Source organism: Aphidius gifuensis, linkage group LG6 (genome assembly GCF_014905175.1).
Source record: "Aphidius gifuensis isolate YNYX2018 linkage group LG6, ASM1490517v1, whole genome shotgun sequence".
Lineage (NCBI taxonomy): Eukaryota > Metazoa > Arthropoda > Insecta > Hymenoptera > Braconidae > Aphidius > Aphidius gifuensis.
In genome coordinates this window covers 6,206,364-6,226,953 of record NC_057793.1, presented here as the reverse complement: position 1 = coordinate 6,226,953, position 20,590 = coordinate 6,206,364, and the positions used below count along the sequence as shown (strand labels likewise).

Below are 20,590 nucleotides of genomic sequence, written 5' to 3'. Positions count from 1 at the left end.
ACAAAAAAAATACGGACAAAATGACAAGCTACATGGATCATCTATACTCAGTAGATCTATTTTCATTTTTATTCCGGGTAATTATTTTTACATTAATCCTAATTATATCTTGTATAATTTTTTTGAATAAATTTTACATTTTTTTTTTTCAAATAAAAATCAAGACTTTTTAGTTTATTTATGCTTTATTTATTTTTTATTATTAATTTTTTATTATTAATTTTGTTGCTGCTTTTCATTTGTGTCTTCATAAAAAATATATATATATTTTCTTTTTATTAATATGAAAATAATAGACAGAATGCTGTGTAGAAAAAACAAAAGAAAAAAAATAATATTTATTAAATAAGTACGTTTGTGTGTTGATGATTTTTTTTTTGTGTTATTAATTACAAAAAAAAACTTGCCAATATAATTATTATTTTCGAGAAATAAATCCCATCAGATAATCATTATCAGTATATTAATTTTATAATTAAAATATTGTTTGTTTATTATTTTAAATTGGTAAATTTTTCTAATATTATTTTGTAATTATTTTAATTTTTTTTCATATACGTGTATTTTGTTCAGTAATAATTATTTATTTTTAGCCGTTCTATATAATTTTATACTATCGAAATTATTTACAAATAAATCACTCTGGTTAATAACATGTATAAACTCTATTAAATATTATCAACAGAATACTGAAAAAATAATATGTACACAAAGAGAGGATTTTTAAAAATTTTAAAATTCATCATCCAACGAAAAATCTCTCAGTACTTTTTTTTTTTTTTTTGACTTCATCTATATTATTTTTCTTTTTTTAAATCAATCTTTTACTCGTGATTAATTAACACTAATGTCTACCTAAAATTTAAAATAAATGATATATAATTTTCTACAGAATATACTACATTGAAATACGAGAATGGCAATATTTTTTTTTTCCTCAAAACTTTTCTAATTCATTTAAAGAATCTTTCACATTTTACGGTATTATTTTTTTTTTTTCTTACCGTAAACTCAAACTTTAATTAACATTAATTACATACATATAATTTTACACACATTTAAACATTATTTATTATGACACTTAATTATAATATTAGCTTTATTTTAAAATAAAAAAACAAAAAAAAATTATAACGACAATTTATTTGTTCAATATTTAACATGAATTTTTTTTTCCCATTAAATTGTAAATGTATTTTCTTTTTTTTTTATGCAAATTATTTGATTCACGTGTTTTAAATTATAAAAAAAACAATTATAATAATTATTATATTATTTACAATTATGTCATTGACAGTTTTATCAACTCTCTCGTCTTACATTATCCACAAATAACATTTAAAATTAATTTTTTTTTAATAACATTTATTATCAATGATTTTAATCGAAATCTTTTTTTTTTTTTTTTTAATTTTTTATACGATAAACAAATTGAGTTTAAAAAATAACTGTTAAAATTTTTTTTTACAATTTTTAAATTTAAATTAAAATTATTTATAATTTGTTTATTTTTTTTTTAAATTTTTTTATCGTCTTTCTCATGCTATTGTGGAAATTAAACTGGGATTTTTAAATTGTATATATTTATAAAAAAAAAAAAAAAAATTATAATAAACAAAAAATTTTGTTTTTTCAAAATATAATTTTGTAAAATTTATTTTTTCATGATAATAGTAAATATTGCTCAGTGGTTAAAATTGAAAAATACTTTTCATTTTTATTTTTTTTTTATTTTGGACCCCTCCGTGTAATTTAAATTCGCCACTTTGCGTATCGTTGATATTTCGGCTCAAGTTGACATCTTAATTCTTCAAAAACATTTGATGACTGATAGCCAAGTTGTTGTTGTTCATAAATTTTAATTTTTGATATAATTGGTTCATCATAAGTAACATCAATTGCTTCATCAAAAATTTCAGGCATCTCTTCAATCGACTCTGTCGAAAAAAAAGAAAAACAAAAAACATTATTAATCAAGAATAAAAATTATTTAATATTTAGTGTAATAAATAAAGCCTGATATATTTATATAAAAATAATTTGTTTTGAAATTAATAATTAATAAGTGTTATATTATTAATTATTTAACAACAAATAATCATTGGATAACATATTGGATCATAGGATTTTAATCATGCAGGATACAATAATAATCAAGCAATAATAAATGACATTTTTTGTTAGATAAAAAGAATTAATAATAAATAATAATCACGTATTTAATAAATAAATAAAATTTAAAAAATAAAAGTTGACAACTACATCCAGTGAATTTATAATAAATATTAAATTTCTTCAATAATAAAATAAGCAAAATGACGAAAATTAAAAAAAGCAAATTTCTAATTTTTATTTATCCAGCAATAATAAATTTTTCAAAAATTTAAACTAAAAAGCCTATTGTTGATAATATTGCTATTATTTTTATATTTTTCGAAGCAGTTGGTTTTTTTTTTTTTTTGTTTTCAAACTTACCTCATACAACTGTTGTTGATGTTAATATTTTCATCATTAATTTGTAAATGAGTTTCATCATGATGATCGTTATCACCATCAGACCTTGTTGAATTAATTATTATTTCATTATCATCATCAGTAATAATATTATCATATTCATGATTTAATTTTATTATATTATTAATATCTGGAATGTTATGATTCTTGGCAGTATATGATGTCAATTCATTTTTATGAATATAAAATGATGAACACTCTGAATCAAATCCAGAATCAACACTTTCTTGAAAACTATTTCTTGCTTGTAAATTATTTGTTAAATCAATTAAATTATCATCAATTATTGATAAATTTGTTTCTTCAATTCCTGAATCTTGACTATTACGATGTTTTTTATTTATTGTATCATCAATAAATAAATTTGTTGGTGATCTTGATGTATTTGCTTCAATTAAATCTTCAATAATACATAATGATTTATTATCATTAATATTTTGATAAATTATTGATACATTATTATCATCATCTTCATCTTGATCATCTTTATCATCATTATTACCAACAATTAATATTGTATTTAAATTATTTACACAATCATTATCAACAATCATTTTTAAATTATCATTATCATGATTTAAATTAACACAATTATTATTTACATTATTATCATCATCATCATCATCATCATTATCATCTTCATTATTTGATAATAAATTTTGTTTTTTTAAATTAATTATATCTGGTATATTATCAAGTATTGATGTCATAATATATTTAACATCATTATCAATATTATCATACTTTTTATCATAATCAATATTATTACCCTGATTATTATTATTATTATTATCTTTATCAATATTATTATTATTATCATTATTAATATTACTATTTTCATAATTACATAATAAATTATCATTATTTGAATGAAATATTTTATGTACATCAACCGTTTTTTCAATCACACAATCATTCATATTTAAAATTTCATCAATATTATTACACTCATTATTACATACGGAAGCCATCTTATTATTATTTAATTTTTTATTATTAATACTGTCATTTGTGCTGCTATCACATAAATCATCATCATCATCATCATTAGATACAAAAGATTTACATGCTAGCACAGGTACATTATTATCATCATCAGTATTATCATCAACATTTAATTGATAATTATTAATTTTTTCTTTATTATTATTATTATCATTGTCATTAACAACAATTGATAATTGTGATATACTTAATGATTTAACTGGATCATTATTAATTTTAATAATATTATTATTTTTTGTTGCATCTGATGTTGATCTTCTTAATGATACTGGTCTTGGATTTTCTTGTTTTAATAATTGTTGAAATTTATCACCAAGTAACATAACATTACTAACACTTTCTTTAACTGATTTTTTAAAATCATTTTTATCTGTTGATGGAAGTAATGTAGATGATATAAAATCTCCTGGATGCTGAAATAGTTCAAGTAGCCTTTCCAAACCTGATGTTTGTTTTGGTATATTATCATCATTTTTTAATATATTATCATCATCATCATTATTATCATTATGACAATTATGATTATTATTATTTTCAATATTTGATTGTTGTAAATTATTTATTAATACAGATGATTTATTGTTAATATTTATTGTTGATGATGTTAATGGATTATTTATAGGTAATTTTGGTAATAAATTTGTAATATTATTATCAAATATTGGAATGGAATTATCATCATCATAATTATTATAATTTTTTGGATTTTTATCAGTATTTAATGTACTTGTGTGATTTTTAATATTACTATTATCATTATCATCATCATCATCATCTTCATCACTACGAAAAACATTGTCTGAATCATCAGAATTAATTCTTTTACTTTGACTAAAATTGTATTCGACTTTTGTACTTGTAGAACTATTACTATTATTATTATTATTATCATTAATTTTACTATTATTGTTATTGTTGTTGTTGTTGTTGTTATTATTATTAGTATTATTTGTTATGGAATTGGAATTTGGTTCAACAATAGTAACACGAAATCTTGATCTTGTTTTTGTTGGTGTTGTTGTTGCTGTTGTTGTTGGTGGTGGTGGTATTTTTGTTGTTGGAAAAAAACATGTTGATGATGTTATTGAGGGTGGTGTTATTGGTGATGATGAGGCTGATGAATTTGTTGAACTTAAGGATGTTTCAGAAACACGTGATACAACAAAACGACTTCGTGATGGACTTGGTATTGGACTTGCAACAGGTGATGGTATTGGACTGGGTGCTGGTGAACGTAGACGTCCCCCTGTTGTACGTTTTGGCTCAAGCATATTTGTACGATTTATATTATCTGCATTATTTGATAATGCAGGAGGTGAACGTGGCAATGTTTGGCATGTCAGTGATATCTTACGAGAATTAATGCTTGATAAATGACTTCTATGTTGTTGACTACTTGTATCATCAGTACTTGAATCAGTTGATGATGGTTCCTCATCATTTCTCGTACAATAATCACGTATATTGATAACTTGTTCAAAGTATGGCTCAATAAGTGCTGGCTAAAATATAAAATTTATTATTAATATTATTATTATGTAGTTTAAATATTTTTATTTATATATTTTCATACCGATTTACTCCATGTTTTATCATCCAAATCAATTTGTGTAACTGTTGTATTTTTTTTCATTGCCAATGAAAGATAAGTAAGACCAGTTAGCTGAATATTATTATCTCTAAGATCAATTCTTTGTAATACTTTATTAACATCAATAACTTCAGCAAGTGCAATTATACCAGAAAGCATTAAACCAGTTGATTGCATTCCCAATTGAAGTAAACATGTATTTTTTTTTAATGAATCTTTACAAACTTCTAAAGTTTCATCTGTCATAATATTTTGACCTATATTAATTGTCTCAAGAGTTTTTGATTTTTCCTAAAAATAATAAAATCAATATAAATTAATATAAATTAATAAGAATAATAATAATAAAATAAATAATGATAAACTTACAAAGGCATGAGAAAAATAATTTGCTGAATTTTTAGTTAAATGATTATTCCATAAAACTAATATTTTAAGTCCCTTTGGTGGTCCATCATTTTCTGATTGTGTTACAACACCTTCTAAAATATGTTTAACACCTTCATCTTTGACTTTGTTATTACTAATATCCAATAATTGTAAATTATTATTAATTCTAAATAATGAACCAAGTTGTATTGCATCTTGAATATCAAAATTATTATCAGCCATATGAAGTTCTTTTATTCCAGTATTAACCTTGAGTGCACCTACTACAAACATATCATCATTAAATCATTATTTTATATATATTATAAAAAAAGTAAATGTAAATTGAAATTTTAACGTACTAAAAATGACAAATGCTCGTCCAGCAAGTGAACAATTTTCAAGTTTAAGTATACGTAAATGTGTTACAAATTGTAATGGTCTTTTAAGAATATTAATATGTTGTTGTGTTAAGACAATATCTTTAGCATCTAATTGTTCAAGTGATAATGTTTTTTTCATCATTTGTGCACATGATACCCAACCACGAGCACCAATATCAACATTACCAGATATATTTAAATTTTTAGCTGATTCATAATATTCAATCATGTCAAATAATGTTTCAGCACTTTCATCATCAAGATTTGCTGATTCTAAATCAATTTTAACAAATTGTATACGTTTAAATATTTCCTCAAGTGGTTCACATACTGATTTTTCCATATTTTCACGATGTAATGATAATTCTTCACATCGCCAATCATTTACTTCAAGTATCTATTTGGTAATTAAACATTATAAAACAAATGAAAATAATATAAAAATAATATTAAATAATATATAAAATTTAAAAATTAACAACAAATTTATTATTTAGCATATTCATTTTAATTAAACAATTTTATTACCTCAAGTTGATCTAATACTTTTTTAAGTGGTTCCGTGCAATGACGTTCACATGATTTTTTGTATGCCGATATCAAAATTTCCCGGTTAACATCACCAGCTGTGAAAAATTTTAATCCATAAATTGTTAAACGATTATTCACATTTTATTTTTATTCACACAATTTGAAATTTATTTTTCATTATTATATAATCAATTATTTATTCATCAATCAATTTTTTTCAATGATTTAATGATGAATTAATTTAATTTTAAAAATACATTGGTGATAATGGAGGTGGATGATTAATGGGATAAATATTAAAAATACAGAACTTAATGTCTGCAAAAAAATTTGTATATATTTATCAATTTTAATTCATAAATAATAATAATTATTTATAATTTTTAACAATAATAATTTTATTTTTCATAATATTAGGAGAATGGTAAATACATAAAATATTCATTGTAGATATTATATATTATTAAATCAAGGTCGTGATTTATTTATTTATTTTTTTTTTCTTGATAATATCTTGCTCTAGGATCACCGATTTAAAAAAAAATTTCAACAAAAATTTTTATTTATCATAATAAAGTATACATATATATATTTATCTATTTTTAATATTATATTTTCACTTCAATCAACGTCAATCAAAATATTTTATCAAAGAGCTAAGTGCAAAATAAATTTTTATAAATTTATTTTTTAAAAATGATAATATATATCTATATATAAAATATGAAAAAATAAAAATCATACAATTTTATAAGAATGTGTACGTGATTTAAATTGCATAGTTGCATCATAAGCATATTTTTTTTTTTTTTTTATTTTTTTTTATTTTATTGCATTTTGTGTTTTATTTTTTTCAAATGAAAAAAAAAGTTAGAGAAAGAGAGAGAAATAGAGACTGAAAAAAAGGAAAAATCAATGAAAATAGTTTAAACATTTATTTATTATTATTATTAATATTATTTATCGGGTAAAGGTAATATTATTCAACTATTTGACTATTTTTATATATCATTTCTTTATTTATTATTATTATTTTTTCCATATGTATTTTATTTTTTTCTAGTTAAAATTTTATTTATTTATTCATATATATATATTTTTTTTTTATATTGTCAAGTGTTGATTACAACATCAACAAAGAGGGTTGAGAATCTTAACATAGCGTACTTAAAATTAGTATACAGTTTACTTTTGAGATTGTGAAATCTTAGAACATTCTTTGAAGTGACATGTGCTATAAAAATAAAATAAAAATAAAAAAAAAAAAAAAAAAACCGAATAATGTTGATCAATATGTATGTCAGAATTTTATTTTTTTAATTTTTAAAAAATCATTGCACAATTATTATAATTATAATCTCACTTACAATCAATCATCACAGAGACAATTAAAAAGAAATAAAAAAAAAAACCTATAAACAATGGTAATAAAAATAGCAACAATGAGAATAATATAGATACAAGTTTAATTGGTCAATTATTTTATTTATTTTGGATCCAATGAAACTGATAGGTTTTGTCATGCAATGATGAAAATAAAATCAATTTTCATTACACATATTTTTATATGAAAAATTAATTATTAAATATAACTGTAAAATATTTATTAGTAATGTTTATATTGTCATGATATATTGATAAATAATTAATTTGATATTTTGACTTACCATGTCTCCAAGGATTTGCAGGCTCATGATAACCCGTGACGATATTTTTATCATTATCAGGAAAACTAACCATTTTAAGTGGCCATTTTTTATTTGAAAATATTGCACTACGTACATGTTTACCATCATAATCAGAAAATTTTGGTTCATTTACTAAAAAAAAACTTTCTGGTATAGAAATAATTGTATCTGTTGGTGTTGATGGTGTTGTTGTTGTTGTTGTTGTTGTTGTTGTTGTTGTTTCTGATGAAATAGTTTTATTATCATTTATTTGATTGTCATTATTCAAGGTCATATCATCATTTTCATTATTAACAATATCAGCTGTTGTTTCTGTTGGATCAATTATTGAAATATTATCTGATATTTCAGCTGATGATGATGATGCTGATGTTTCTGGTGATGGTGATGATGATGTTGTTGATGACTTGACCTTCTTTTTACGACGGCCAGTCTTTGTTGAAACCCGTTGGCTCATCTTCGAGGTCGAATTTTATTTCTTCCTCTCAATGAGCCCTTTTTTTAACCCAGCTTAACAATTAAATTTTTACTCCCACTTTTAATTATTATTTTTTATTTAATATTTATCACTTTTTATTAACTTGTTTTTTTTTTTTTCAAATTATTTATTCATAATATATAAAAATCTGTTAAGGTTTTTTTTTTTTTCAACAATTTAAAAACACACTGACATTGTTCTTTTTGTGTGTGTGTTATTATTTTAATTATTTTTGTCTGGAGAATGAACGATTAATTACAAAATTTTTATGTGTGTGTTTTATTATTGTTGTTATTAATCGTAATTTATTATTGAAGCACTTGTGTATTATTTTTATTGATAAACAATAATAAAATAAAATGAAGAAAAAAAAAAAGGGAATAAAATTAAAAAAGAAACAAGAGAAAAAACAATATATATGTTAACTGGGGAATCTCACTATTTTGTTGTAATAATTTTTACAACTACCTTGTCTTTGCCGTGGCCATTATTGTTTCCGTCAAAATAAATTATTTGCTCCATTATCCGATATCATGTACATGGCAAATGTTGTACACAGTACATACGCTCATTAAGTTTTAAAATAAAAATACATTACTCGTCGATTTTCACAATATTTTTTAGTATTAATTTTGTTTTTTTTTTATTTAGTTAATTGACACACTATCCGCCATTTTGCTGGGTTAAATAATAATAATGTATTTAACAACAGCGCTTTGTTGATATTATTGGAAACAATTAGAAATAAAAAAATTACGCCATTTTGAAAGAGGTAATTAATTGTCGGTAAACTATCGACACATTTTTATTTATATTTGAATGACATTTTAAAAATAGAATTTAATAATTATTATTATTTAAAAAAAAAAGAATTATTTTATATTAAAATTGATTAAAATATTAATATTTATTTTTTAAATATATATTATTGATATTTGTTTTAATTAAAAAAATATGTTTTGTTCAATTGGTATTTCTAAAAAAAGAAATATTCGTTTCATTGGTTTTTTTTGACCAAGAGATAAGGAACCGATTAGTTGCAGGAAAATAAAAAATAAGTGATTAGGCGATGATTCATCTAATCCGAAATTTATATTGTCATTTTTTTTTGACAATATTTAACACCTGATTTTAGTTTTTTTTTCTTTCTTGACCGGTCATCAAGAGAAACACAAAGGTTTTTCAGTGAAAATTTGCAAAATTAATGATTAAATATTTCTGGATGCGCCTGCAGAAAAACACAGTATAACACGTGATTCAGTATTAGACATTATTATTATTAAAAAAATAAAATAAACACGTGTTAATAGAATTAATTGTTTTGTTGAAAAAAAAAAAAAAAGTATTAAATCTTGAAGATAAATAATAACAACGGATTGATTTAATTTTGACGACTAAAAAAATAATTTATCAAAATGATTTTATCCTTTAAAAGTTGGTTTGTTTTGTTAATTATTGTAAAAATTATTGATGGTAAGTTTATTTAATTTTTTTATATTTTTTTTGTAATAATTAAAATCACTCCTTATCAATTATTTATTAACCTCAATAATATTTATAACTTTGGGTAAAAAATAAATAAAAAAAAATAAAATTAACAGGTTAAATTTCAAACATAAACAGTAATTTTATAATTGTTATTTTTATTAATTTATAATATCATAGTTTGTTTAAATATTTAATAAATATTTTTATTTAATTTATTTTTTTATTTATCATGTTACCACATGTTTGCCAGATAAAAAAAACAAACAAAAACTCCAATCCCCAAAATAAATTTACAATTATTATCATTATTTTTTTTTTTTAGTAAACAATTTAAATAATTCAAAACAATATTTTTTATTATGAAAAATTTCCCAACCCTTGCCAACTAAAATATTTGTCTAAATGTTTATTTATTTTTTCTCTATAGAAATTAAATTTCTATGGAGAAAAAAATAAAAAACAAAAAGAAACAGTCAATAATAACAATAATAAATATTAATTTTTATTGCAGGATTACAATTGGATTATTTAGGAATAAAAAATAAAGAAAATGCTGAAATAAATGAAAAGGAGGAATTAACATTTTCATGTTTAAATGACGACAACAATATCAATGATATTTCATTAATTTACCCTGACAATAATCATCATGTAAGTTGTTTTTCAACTACTAATTATTAAAAAAATATAAAATAAATTTACTATTTATTTAAATGAATAATTAATATATGTATTTCCTTTTTATTTTCTTTATTTTTTTGGTATCAAGGTTGGATTATCTACATATGAAATATTAATAGATAATAAAACAAAAACATATAAAAAAAATAATGCCACTTATAAAGATTCAGGATGGTATGGATGTTCTGATAATGAAGGAAACACAAAAAATATATTTATTTGGGTTAAATGTGAGTCATTTATATTGATTAATTTTAAATAAATAATTATTACAATTAAATATTTTTATTTTTAGCAATGGAGCATTTTTTTTTAACAAATAAATTTGAAGTACCAAGTGAAATTGAATTTCATTCATCACTTGTAGTTCCTTGTATTCCTACTTCTCAATCGTATGAGGTTCAACTATTTACAGACTCAGAGGTAATTAATAAATACATAAAATTATTAAAACAAATAAATATAAATTAAAATATATCACAGAATGGAAATTTAATATTGTCATTATATTGATGATGATAATTTATCTTTAAAATTGTTACATTTATCTTTTTAATTTGCAGGAAATTCCTATTAATGTTTCAAATGGTATCAAGTTTGATCCTCAAGTGGGCTTTTTAATAAAAAATAAAAGTTATATTCATGATCCTGTTGACTTCACCTGTTCAATAACAATGTATAATCGAACAGAAAATTTGATATATCACTTCCAAAGTCCAGCAAATTGTAAGTTGCTTTTTTATTAAAATATAATAAAATTTTTTCAATAAGTTGAATTTATTACAAGTATTATTGTCAATTAATAAACAAAAAAAAATATAACAAATCAATGGAAAACTTAGTCAAGAAAATTGATGAATTTTTTACTAGTAGAAATCATTAATTTTAAAAAAATTTTAAGTCTTTAAAAATTACATTTAAAATTAGTCAAGAAAATTAATTAATATATTTTAAATTTTTAGATTCTGGAGAACCGAAAATTGATACAAATAATCCAGTTGTTAATGCTATCACAGGAGATGATGTTAGAATAAATTGTACAATGTATTATGATATATCTAAAAAATTTAAAAACATATTTTACTGGATAAAGTTATCAACAAAAAATAAAAGATTGAAATCGGTTATACACTATTCAGACCTGATAAAGGCAAAGAAAACCATTGAATTAAAACTGTTGAACGTGAGCCATGAAGATGCTGGAGAGTATAAATGTATCACGATTGGTGTTAATGGAGAAAAAAGTGCATCAGTCCACGTATCAATTCATGGATCTGATGCACTAACTATAAATTTAACAGCACCTAAACAGTTTTATAGTTCAAAGTTGAACAAGATGGTTATTTTAAAATTAAATACTCAAAGCCATGCAAAGACAAACATAACATGGTACAACCCAGATGGATATAAAATCGTTCCAATTAATTCTAATGGCAAATATGCTATTAAGAACAATGACAAGTATTCAGCATTATCAATAAACAATGTCCAACTAAATGATGCTGGCAATTATACAATCAAAGTCCAAATATCTTCATTTAAAAATATGGAAAAAATCATCACTCTACCACTAATTATTGAAGGTAATTATTAAATTAATTTATTAAATATTATTTTTACTATTTGAATGTTAATCAATTTAATTTTTATCATAGGAACACCTGTCATCAAAACAATGGATAAATTACAAAATTATTATATGATTAATGATTCTGCAGAATTGTCTTGCTATGCAATTGGATTTCCCACTCCAAAAATTCAATGGTCTATTGATAAAGACAATTTAGATTATCAAGACACAATTAATCTGAAGAACGAGACAAAATTACTTGAAAAAAATTCAACATTTAATTGGAAAGTTAAAACAGCTGGTACTGTAACATGTAAAGCATGTATTACTGATGATAATTGTACAAAGAAAATATTTAAAATATCATTGGTTGATGTACCAGGTGGTTTTGGTATTATTCCAAATGAAAATAATACAATAACAGCTGGTGATAAATTTGAGATATCTTGTCGAGCATCACTGTACATATACAATCAAGTTAACTGGTACGATGAACATGGGACAAAAGTTGTATCAAATGATAATATTATCATACAAAAAAACACAACTGAATTGAGCCATATTTCGTCATTGTCAATAAAGTCAGTACCAAATATCAAAAGGTTAATTTATACATGTGAGGCAAGAAGAACACAAAATAATATGATTTATCAAAGAAATATAAATGTAACAATTCATGATGAAATGAGACCATATTTTATTGACACAAATATGAACAAGACAACAGTAACATATGACTCGGATACAGCTCAATTAATTAAGCTAAAATGCTATGCTGGTGGCTACCCAATGCCATCAGTAAAATGGCTGATGAATAACAAACCAATCAACAATACAATATGTGATTATAATATCATGAATAACAGCCAGGAATTAATTATAAAAAATTTGTATGAAAAATGTGCTGGAAAATATAGTTGTTTAGTGCAAAATCGTCTTGGGGAAATAACAACATTTCAAATGGTACAGCTAAAAAATACTCATGATAATATATTACTAATATCAGTATTAATTTTTGTCATAATTATTGCAATAGTATTATTAATAATTATGTGTGTAAAAATTTGTAATGATAAATCAAAAAGAAGAAACTTAAATGATGGTATGTCACAATTTTTAAATGGTAAATTAACAGAAATAAATCCAGAGCTTACAGTTACTGATCAAATTGAATGTCTACCATATGATAAAAGATGGGAATATTCATCTGATGATTTGGTACTTGGTAAAAAATTAGGAAGTGGTGCATTTGGTGTTGTATTGCAAGCTGAAGCAAATGGAATTGGTGGCAATGCTGGTAGAACAATTGTTGCTGTTAAAATGGTCAAACAAACAACTGATCCATCAAATGTAATAGCACTTTCAAATGAATTAAAAATAATGATACATTTGGGAAAACATGTTAATATTGTTAATCTACTTGGTGCTTGCACAAAAAATATTACTGATGGTGAACTATACGTTATTGTCGAGTTCTGTCGTTATGGAAACTTGCATGATTATTTACAACGTAACAGAAATAAATTCATCGACCAAATTGATAATGATGGAAATATTAATCGTTCAATTGGCAGACAACCTAGTGATGCTACTAAAAATTAGTAAGTTATTAATTTATTTGTTAAATTTTTATTATAAAAATTATAATCTGTTTATTTTTTTTTTTTTCTCAGTGATAATAAATTAAAATACAATGATATATTGATACATCGAAGCAATGTCAAGTTGAACAGTGACAGTATCATTGATGATAATCATGAAGGAAAAAATTCAAGTTCAAGTTCAGATGGTACATCACTGTTGAACAACAGTAATTCATCATCAAGTAATGATGATGGAAGAACATATTATCGTGGAGATTATAAAGATAAAAATCTTCGACCCATATGTACTGATGATTTGATTCTATGGGGATTTCAAGTTGCCAGAGGCATGGAGTACCTCAGCCAACGAAAGGTAATTTTTAATCATTTATTATTAATAAATAAAATCCTGTCAATGTAAAAATTTATCTACTTTTAAAAGTACTTGATTATTTTTAGTAATCTTTTGTTTATTTTTCAAGGTACTGCATGGTGATCTCGCAGCTAGAAATATTTTGCTGACTGATGGAAATATAGTCAAAATTTGTGATTTCGGTTTGGCTAAAAATATTTACAAAAATGGGATCTATGAAAAAAAGGGTGATACACCAATGCCAATTAAATGGATGGCCCTCGAATCAATGCGAGATCACGTGTTTTCAACTCAATCAGACGTGTGGTCATTTGGGGTGGTCTTGTGGGAATTATTTACATTATCTGGTACACCATACCCAGGGATGGATGGCAGAACACAATACCTCCAATTATCAGAAGGATACAGACTAGAAAAACCTCAATATTCGACCAAGGGAATATATGAATTAATGTTACGTTGTTGGAACGAGATACCTAAATATCGTCCCAGTTTTTCTCACTTAGTATCGAAATTATCTAATTTACTTGAAGAACAAACAGTTGTTCACTATATAAATTTAAACATACCATTTTTAAATGCAAATAAAACATTGCTTGAAAATGGCACAAAGGACTACTTAGCATTAATGTCAGCTCCAGATCATGATGTTGTATCATCATTTGATTCAACACTATCACCTTTGAAAATAACAATTGATGATAAGAATGAAAGTGGTACATTTAATGACGATTATTATTTAACTCCAATTAATGTTGAGGAAAGACGTAAACAATTTTCCAAACAACGTGCTGTAAATATTGATGATAAGACTGATAAAAAAATTAATTTGAATTATTACAATATTGATCCATTAATTGAAATGAATGAAATTTATCATGAAGATATAGTTGAATTAAATAATAATAATTACAAAAATGATTTAAATCAACAAGTTTGTGATCATGAAGAAAATGATATTGATGAAAAAACACCGATGATTGATCAGGCAGCAAAAAGGAGGTCAGTTTTAATGTCCAATCCACTTTACATGTTGTCTGATAGTACAACATCATTACATTCAACTTTGGTTTAATTTAATTTTTAAAATATTTCACTTTTAAATTCAATGATAAGTTAATCATCAAATTAAAAATAATTTAAATATAAATTACAATTATTCAACTAATTATTCATGTGTTAAAGATTTAAAATAAAATAAATATAGTTATCAATTTTTATTGTGTTATTGTTTATTAAATTTTTACCATTCAATTGCAGCAGGTAGTTGTTAAACAAATTACTGGTGAAGTAAAAATTTTATTTAGAAACAAAATTCAAGAAGGACTCAACTGGAAATTACTCAGCTTCAACGAGAGGACAAAAAAAAATTCTTCCTCACATATTAATTTATCAGCCATTTATTTCACTGATAAAATTAATTTAATCAAAGCCCGTGAAATGGTGTAATATTTTTTCTGTCTTTCCATGCATTGTTATTGAACAAGTAAAATGAATAGGAGCATAAATATAATCTCTATTTTTTATTATGAAACCTTCTCGAGGATCAAACTTAATATTATTTGTCTCATTAACTGCAACTTCCTACAGATCAAAAAAAAAAATATAACAAAATTAATAATAATATTAAAGTTATAATATTCTTGAAAAATATAAAATTTTATTGATTTACTAATTACCCGTGAGTCTGCAAATAATTTCACATTGTAACATGGTGAAGTTGGTATACAAGGAACGTGTAATAAGTCACGAGAAGGAATTGTAGCTGTTTCTTCATCTGCCCTTGCCAAAAAATGACGGTTTGTTGCTAAAAATTGAAAACAAAAAAAATACAAAATGAATGGTTTTTATTCATAATAATTATTATTTTTAAAAACTCACTTTTAATCCATACATATATACTAGACGAATAATTGTAAAATTCATTGACACATGTATAATATCCTGCATCCCAATAGTATACTCTATTTTTTTTTAAAGTTATTGTTTCGTTGTTGTATGGTCTTGCAAAAATCATGAGGTTACTGTTTTTCGTTACTTTCTTGATACCAAAAAAAAAAAAAGAAAAACAAATATTAGGCTTTGAAGACAATAACAATAATTTATTTTAGTTTTATTTTTTATTTTTTAAATAATCATTCATCAAAAAATTGCTTACTTGGGTATCATTCACTGGTTCATTATTTATTTTAAATGAAAGACGACTGAGGGGATTAACATCATCCGAACATGAGCATGTAACTGGTTCATGTTGATTTATTATAGCTGTGTCCTTGCTTATCATTCCTCTACACTTGAAATTCAATTCTGAAAATATTTTGTAAATTTATTATTATTATTTGTATCATTGTTTTTATACTATCAATAATATCATAGTACCAAAAAAAAAATTAAATAAAATAAAATAATGATGAATGTATTAGAATACGAGTTAATCATCACGTAGACTTGATGTCACAGGTGAGTTGCTGTCGACATATAGACAATGCAAAGCTGATACCAGCACTCGAACATGAGGCCAAGTCAACGTGGTGAAGAACCATGCTATTTTACAAATTATATTATTCCCAATTAAACTTTAAAAATCAATTTAAAAAAAAAAACAGTTGATTATTATTTGAATTATTTATTTTATAAATTTTATAACAATTTTATCATCTTGAATTTGCCACGTGTGTTCCTTAATTTAAAAAATAAATTATACTCACTACAACTTCCTCCCAAAAACAACAAAGAAAAACAAAAAATTTTAAATATAAAATTCATTTTGATTATTAATTATTTTCTTTAATAAAATTGACACAATAATATTTAGTAATGCTTTCAAGACAGATATATATATTTTTTTTTTTTTTCAACATCCGTTTGGTAGCTGAGACTCTGAGATGCACTCAGATGCACTGCAAATTGTTGCAAATTTGCAATTTTTAACGCAGCTTGGCTTGGGTCCAATTGGCAATACTGCTGTGGGCCCTTGCCGAAGCATCCTTTCCTCAAGTTGATAAAAGAAAAACTTCTATTACTCTGGTTTTTCATCTTTTTTATCATTATTATTTTTTTTTATTTTTCTTTCAAGCTGAACTTGACAATTCTATTCTTTTTATTTATTATCAATTTATAATATATCTAATCTGATGTATACTACAAAACACTGTGTATAATTTTAATGCTGATATAATAATGGTCCATTAATTGAAAAAGATAAAATATATATTATCAAGATAAAATTCAATTGAAAAATAGAAATAACAAATAAATATAAATTATCATTGCATTAAAAATAATTCAAGTTTAAATAATGATTTTTTAACTAATTGTTTATGTATTAAAGAATCAAAATAAAATAAATACAGTAATCAATTTGTATTGTGTTATAAATTTATTAAATTTTTATTAAATTTGGAAATGAAATCCAAGAACTTAGCTGTGAATTACTAAGCCTTAACAAGAAGAAAAACAACTTTTCTTTCACACAATGTCAGCCATTCATTTCACTGTTGCAATTAACATTAGTTGATTAAAATGACCTATTCATCGTTAAATTTAGTGTATTTGAGTGTCCAACTATCTGTTCGTTCATTAACTATTATTTTACAAGAAAATTCAGTGGGAACATGTATATAACTTGGATTTGTTATTGTAAAACCTTCTCGAGCATCAAATGAAATACCGTTTGTCTCATCTACTGCAACTTCCTACAGATCAAAAAAAAAATGATAACAAAATTAATAATAATCTATTATTAACAATAATAACAATGATAAAGTTATAATATTCTTGAAAGATATAACATTTTTAAAATTAATTTTGTTAGTTTATTAATTACCTGTGAGCCTTGAAATAATTTTACATCAAAGCATGGTGAAGTTGGTACACAAGGAACTTTTATGTGGGAGCGATAGGCAATTCCCATTGTTTCGTTAGATTTTCTCGTCACAAAAGCACGTATTTTTGCTAAAAATTAAAATAAAAAAAAATATTAAAATAATAATTTTTTATTTAAGATAATAATTATTTGTAAAAACTCACTTTTAACCCATACGTATATACTAGCTTCATCATTATATTTTTCATTAGTACATGTATACAATCCTGCATCTCCATAAATTACTTTTTTTTTTTCAAAAGTTATTGCTCTATTGTGGCTTGATGCTTCATAAATCAAACCGTCATCAAGTCGTGTTGGTTCCTTGATACAAAAAAAAAAACAAATATATTATTAATTGAAAATATATAATTAAAAAAAAAAGAAACAAATATCAGGCTTTAAAGACAATAACAAGTTGATTTTCGGTTTTTTTTTTTTTTTTTTTCAATAATCATTAAATAAAAAATAGCTTACCAGAGCAAAATTTACTACAACATAATCCATTTTCATTGAAAGAGGACTGAGATGATACTCATCATCTGAACATCTACACATAAGGTGATCACCCTCATTTATTACAGCAGTGTCACCACTTATCATCCCTGTACACTCGAAAATCAATTCTGAAAATATTTTTAAATATTATAACATTTATTATTGTTTGTATCTTTTTTTTTTTTTTATATATTATTATTGTTAAAGCCAAATATCTGAGATGATAGTGATTGTTAAAATGTTTGCATCATTAAATAAATATAATAGTTTAATGAAAAAAAAAAAAATTAATTTATTAGAATACGAGTTTATCACCAGGTGAACTTGACTTCACGAGGTTGCTGTTGATGCAAGCTCATGCAAGCAACTCGAACGTGAGGTCGAGTCAACGTGGTAAAAAACATATGCTATTTGGACTATTTTACAAATTATATTATTTTATTTATAATTAAACTTTAAAAATCAATTAAAAGAAAAAATAACACTGTATTATTATTTGAATTATCTATTTTATAAATTTTATAACAATTATTTTATCATCTCTAATATTTGCCACGTGTGTTTCTTAATTTAAAAAATAAATTATACTCACTACAACTTCCTCCCAAAAACAATAAAGTAAAACAAAAGATTTGAAATATCAAATTCATTTTGATTATTAATTATTTTCTATAATAAAATTAACACAATAATATTGAGTAATGTTTTCAAGACAATTTTTTTTTTTTTTGTTTTAACACGTGTTTGGTAGCTGAGACTTTGTGATGCTCTGCAATGCTCTGAGATGCACTGCAAATTGCAATGCTGATGCACCTTTGCTAACTTTGGGACTTGGGTTCAATCAGTCCAATTGGCATTTTGGCAATAGCAGTTGGCAAAACTGCTTTGGGCCCTTGTCAAAGCATTCTTCTGCATTCTTCAGTCTTTACTCAAGTCGATAAAAAAAAAAACTTTTATTACTCTAGTTTATTATTTATTTTATCATTAATTTTTTATTAATTTTTTTTTATTCTCAAGCTGAACTTAACAATAATTATTCTATTCTTTTTGTTTATTATTTATTTCTAATATCTTATCTGATATATTAACTAATAAAAAAATCATATCAACTTTTACATCAAGTCACATTCAATTATTATTATTATCGTTTTTATTTTAAAAATAATCTTGTTTTTTATTATGTATTTAAAAAGATAGTAGACGAAATTGAAGCGCAATTTACACTAATGTGTTTTTTACAAAGAAAAAAATTTATAAATAAATTATCAATTCGTTAAAATTAGTAAACGATTTTATTGCAAAATAATTATTTTCAATCGATACACGATGTCAATATTATTATCAAGTTAATCAGACTGAATTATTACAACTATTTTATTTTTAAATTTCTTTCGTATTGTGTTTTTTTCAATTAAATAAATAATAATCATATTTAATTAATCAAATTCCGTGTAATGATATATAAAACTTTCTGTACGTCCATCCAATGTTATTGAACAAGTATAATTAATAGGAACATAGATATAACTTGGATTGGTGATGATAAAGCCTTTTCGAGGATCAAACTCAACACCGTTTGTCTTATTAATTTTAAGTTCCTACAAAAAAAATATAACAAAATTAATAATAATATTAAAGTTATAATATTCTTGAAAAATATAACATTTTTTTTATTATTTTATTAATTTATTAATTACCTGAGAGTCTTTAAATAATTTCACATCGTAGCATGGTGAGCTTGGTACACAAGGAATACTTAGCCACCTACGTGATTCAATTGAACCTGTGTATATAGATGCCACCGTCGAAAAAAAACTTTTTTTTGCTAAAAATTGAAAAAAAAATTAATTAAAGTAATAATATTTCAATCGAAACAATTATTATTTTCAAAAACTCACTTTTAACCCATATATATATAGTAGCTATATGATGAGAATTGAAACATGTATAATATCCTCTATCCCAAATAGCTG

General features: G+C 23.3%; 3 protein-coding genes across 4 annotated transcripts; 1 reads left to right on the top strand and 2 right to left on the bottom strand.

Moving 5' to 3' along the window:
- Positions 1-822: 822 nt before the first annotated feature.
- Positions 823-9,251, bottom strand: LOC122859066 (protein phosphatase 1 regulatory subunit 37). Of its 2 annotated transcripts, none has more exons than XM_044162419.1 (7): positions 8,061-9,251; positions 6,391-6,488; positions 5,842-6,259; positions 5,480-5,760; positions 5,093-5,401; positions 2,476-5,021; positions 823-1,937 (listed from the first exon to the last, which is right to left on the bottom strand). In XM_044162419.1, the coding sequence occupies exons 1-7, from the start codon at positions 8,536-8,538 to the stop codon at positions 1,928-1,930; spliced, it is 4,140 nt and encodes a 1,379-aa protein (XP_044018354.1). In that variant the 5' UTR covers positions 8,539-9,251; the 3' UTR covers positions 823-1,927. The 2 variants fall into 2 exon arrangements, with proteins under 2 accessions (XP_044018354.1, XP_044018353.1); XM_044162418.1 differs by having other exon boundaries at positions 5,480-5,763; positions 8,061-9,233.
- On the top strand, positions 9,093-15,329 carry LOC122859710 (vascular endothelial growth factor receptor kdr-like). The gene is made up of 10 exons (XM_044163395.1): positions 9,093-9,117; positions 10,559-10,698; positions 11,292-11,454; positions 11,691-11,765; positions 11,868-12,311; positions 12,384-13,188; positions 13,384-13,899; positions 13,972-14,254; positions 14,364-15,021; positions 15,190-15,329. The coding sequence occupies exons 1-10, from the start codon at positions 9,093-9,095 to the stop codon at positions 15,327-15,329; spliced, it is 3,249 nt and encodes a 1,082-aa protein (XP_044019330.1).
- A 2,371-nt stretch (positions 15,330-17,700) lies between these two features.
- On the bottom strand, positions 17,701-19,388 carry LOC122859065. The gene is made up of 5 exons (XM_044162417.1): positions 19,210-19,388; positions 18,597-18,745; positions 18,284-18,443; positions 18,081-18,208; positions 17,701-17,949 (listed from the first exon to the last, which is right to left on the bottom strand). Exons 1-5 carry the CDS (start codon positions 19,265-19,267, stop codon positions 17,782-17,784), a joined length of 663 nt encoding a protein of 220 aa, XP_044018352.1. The 5' UTR covers positions 19,268-19,388; the 3' UTR covers positions 17,701-17,781.
- Positions 19,389-20,590: the final 1,202 nt, after the last annotated feature.

Excerpts from the sequence above, each read along its gene's own strand:
- LOC122859066 (XM_044162418.1), bottom strand. The coding sequence starts at position 8,538 with ATGAGCCAACGGGTTTCAACAAAGACTGGCCGTCGTAAAAAGAAGGTC. Across the intron at positions 6,260-6,390 it reads AAGTATTAGATCAACTTGAG|ATACTTGAAGTAAATGATTG; the intron begins GTAATAAAATTG and ends ATTACCAAATAG. Across the intron at positions 5,022-5,092 it reads ATAAAACATGGAGTAAATCG|CCAGCACTTATTGAGCCATA; the intron begins GTATGAAAATAT and ends TTTATATTTTAG.
- LOC122859710 (XM_044163395.1), top strand. The coding sequence starts at position 9,093 with ATGTACATGGCAAATGTTGTACACA. Across the intron at positions 11,455-11,690 it reads CTTCCAAAGTCCAGCAAATT|ATTCTGGAGAACCGAAAATT; the intron begins GTAAGTTGCTTT and ends TTAAATTTTTAG. Across the intron at positions 13,900-13,971 it reads AGTGATGCTACTAAAAATTA|TGATAATAAATTAAAATACA; the intron begins GTAAGTTATTAA and ends TTTTTTTCTCAG.
- LOC122859065 (XM_044162417.1), bottom strand. The coding sequence starts at position 19,267 with ATGAATTTGATATTTCAAATCTTTTGTTTTACTTTATTGTTTTTGGGA. Across the intron at positions 18,746-19,209 it reads GTTTTTGGGAGGAAGTTGTA|AATTGATTTTCGAGTGTACA; the intron begins GTGAGTATAATT and ends AAATATTTTCAG. Across the intron at positions 18,209-18,283 it reads TATATACGTATGGGTTAAAA|CAAAAATACGTGCTTTTGTG; the intron begins GTGAGTTTTTAC and ends TTTAATTTTTAG.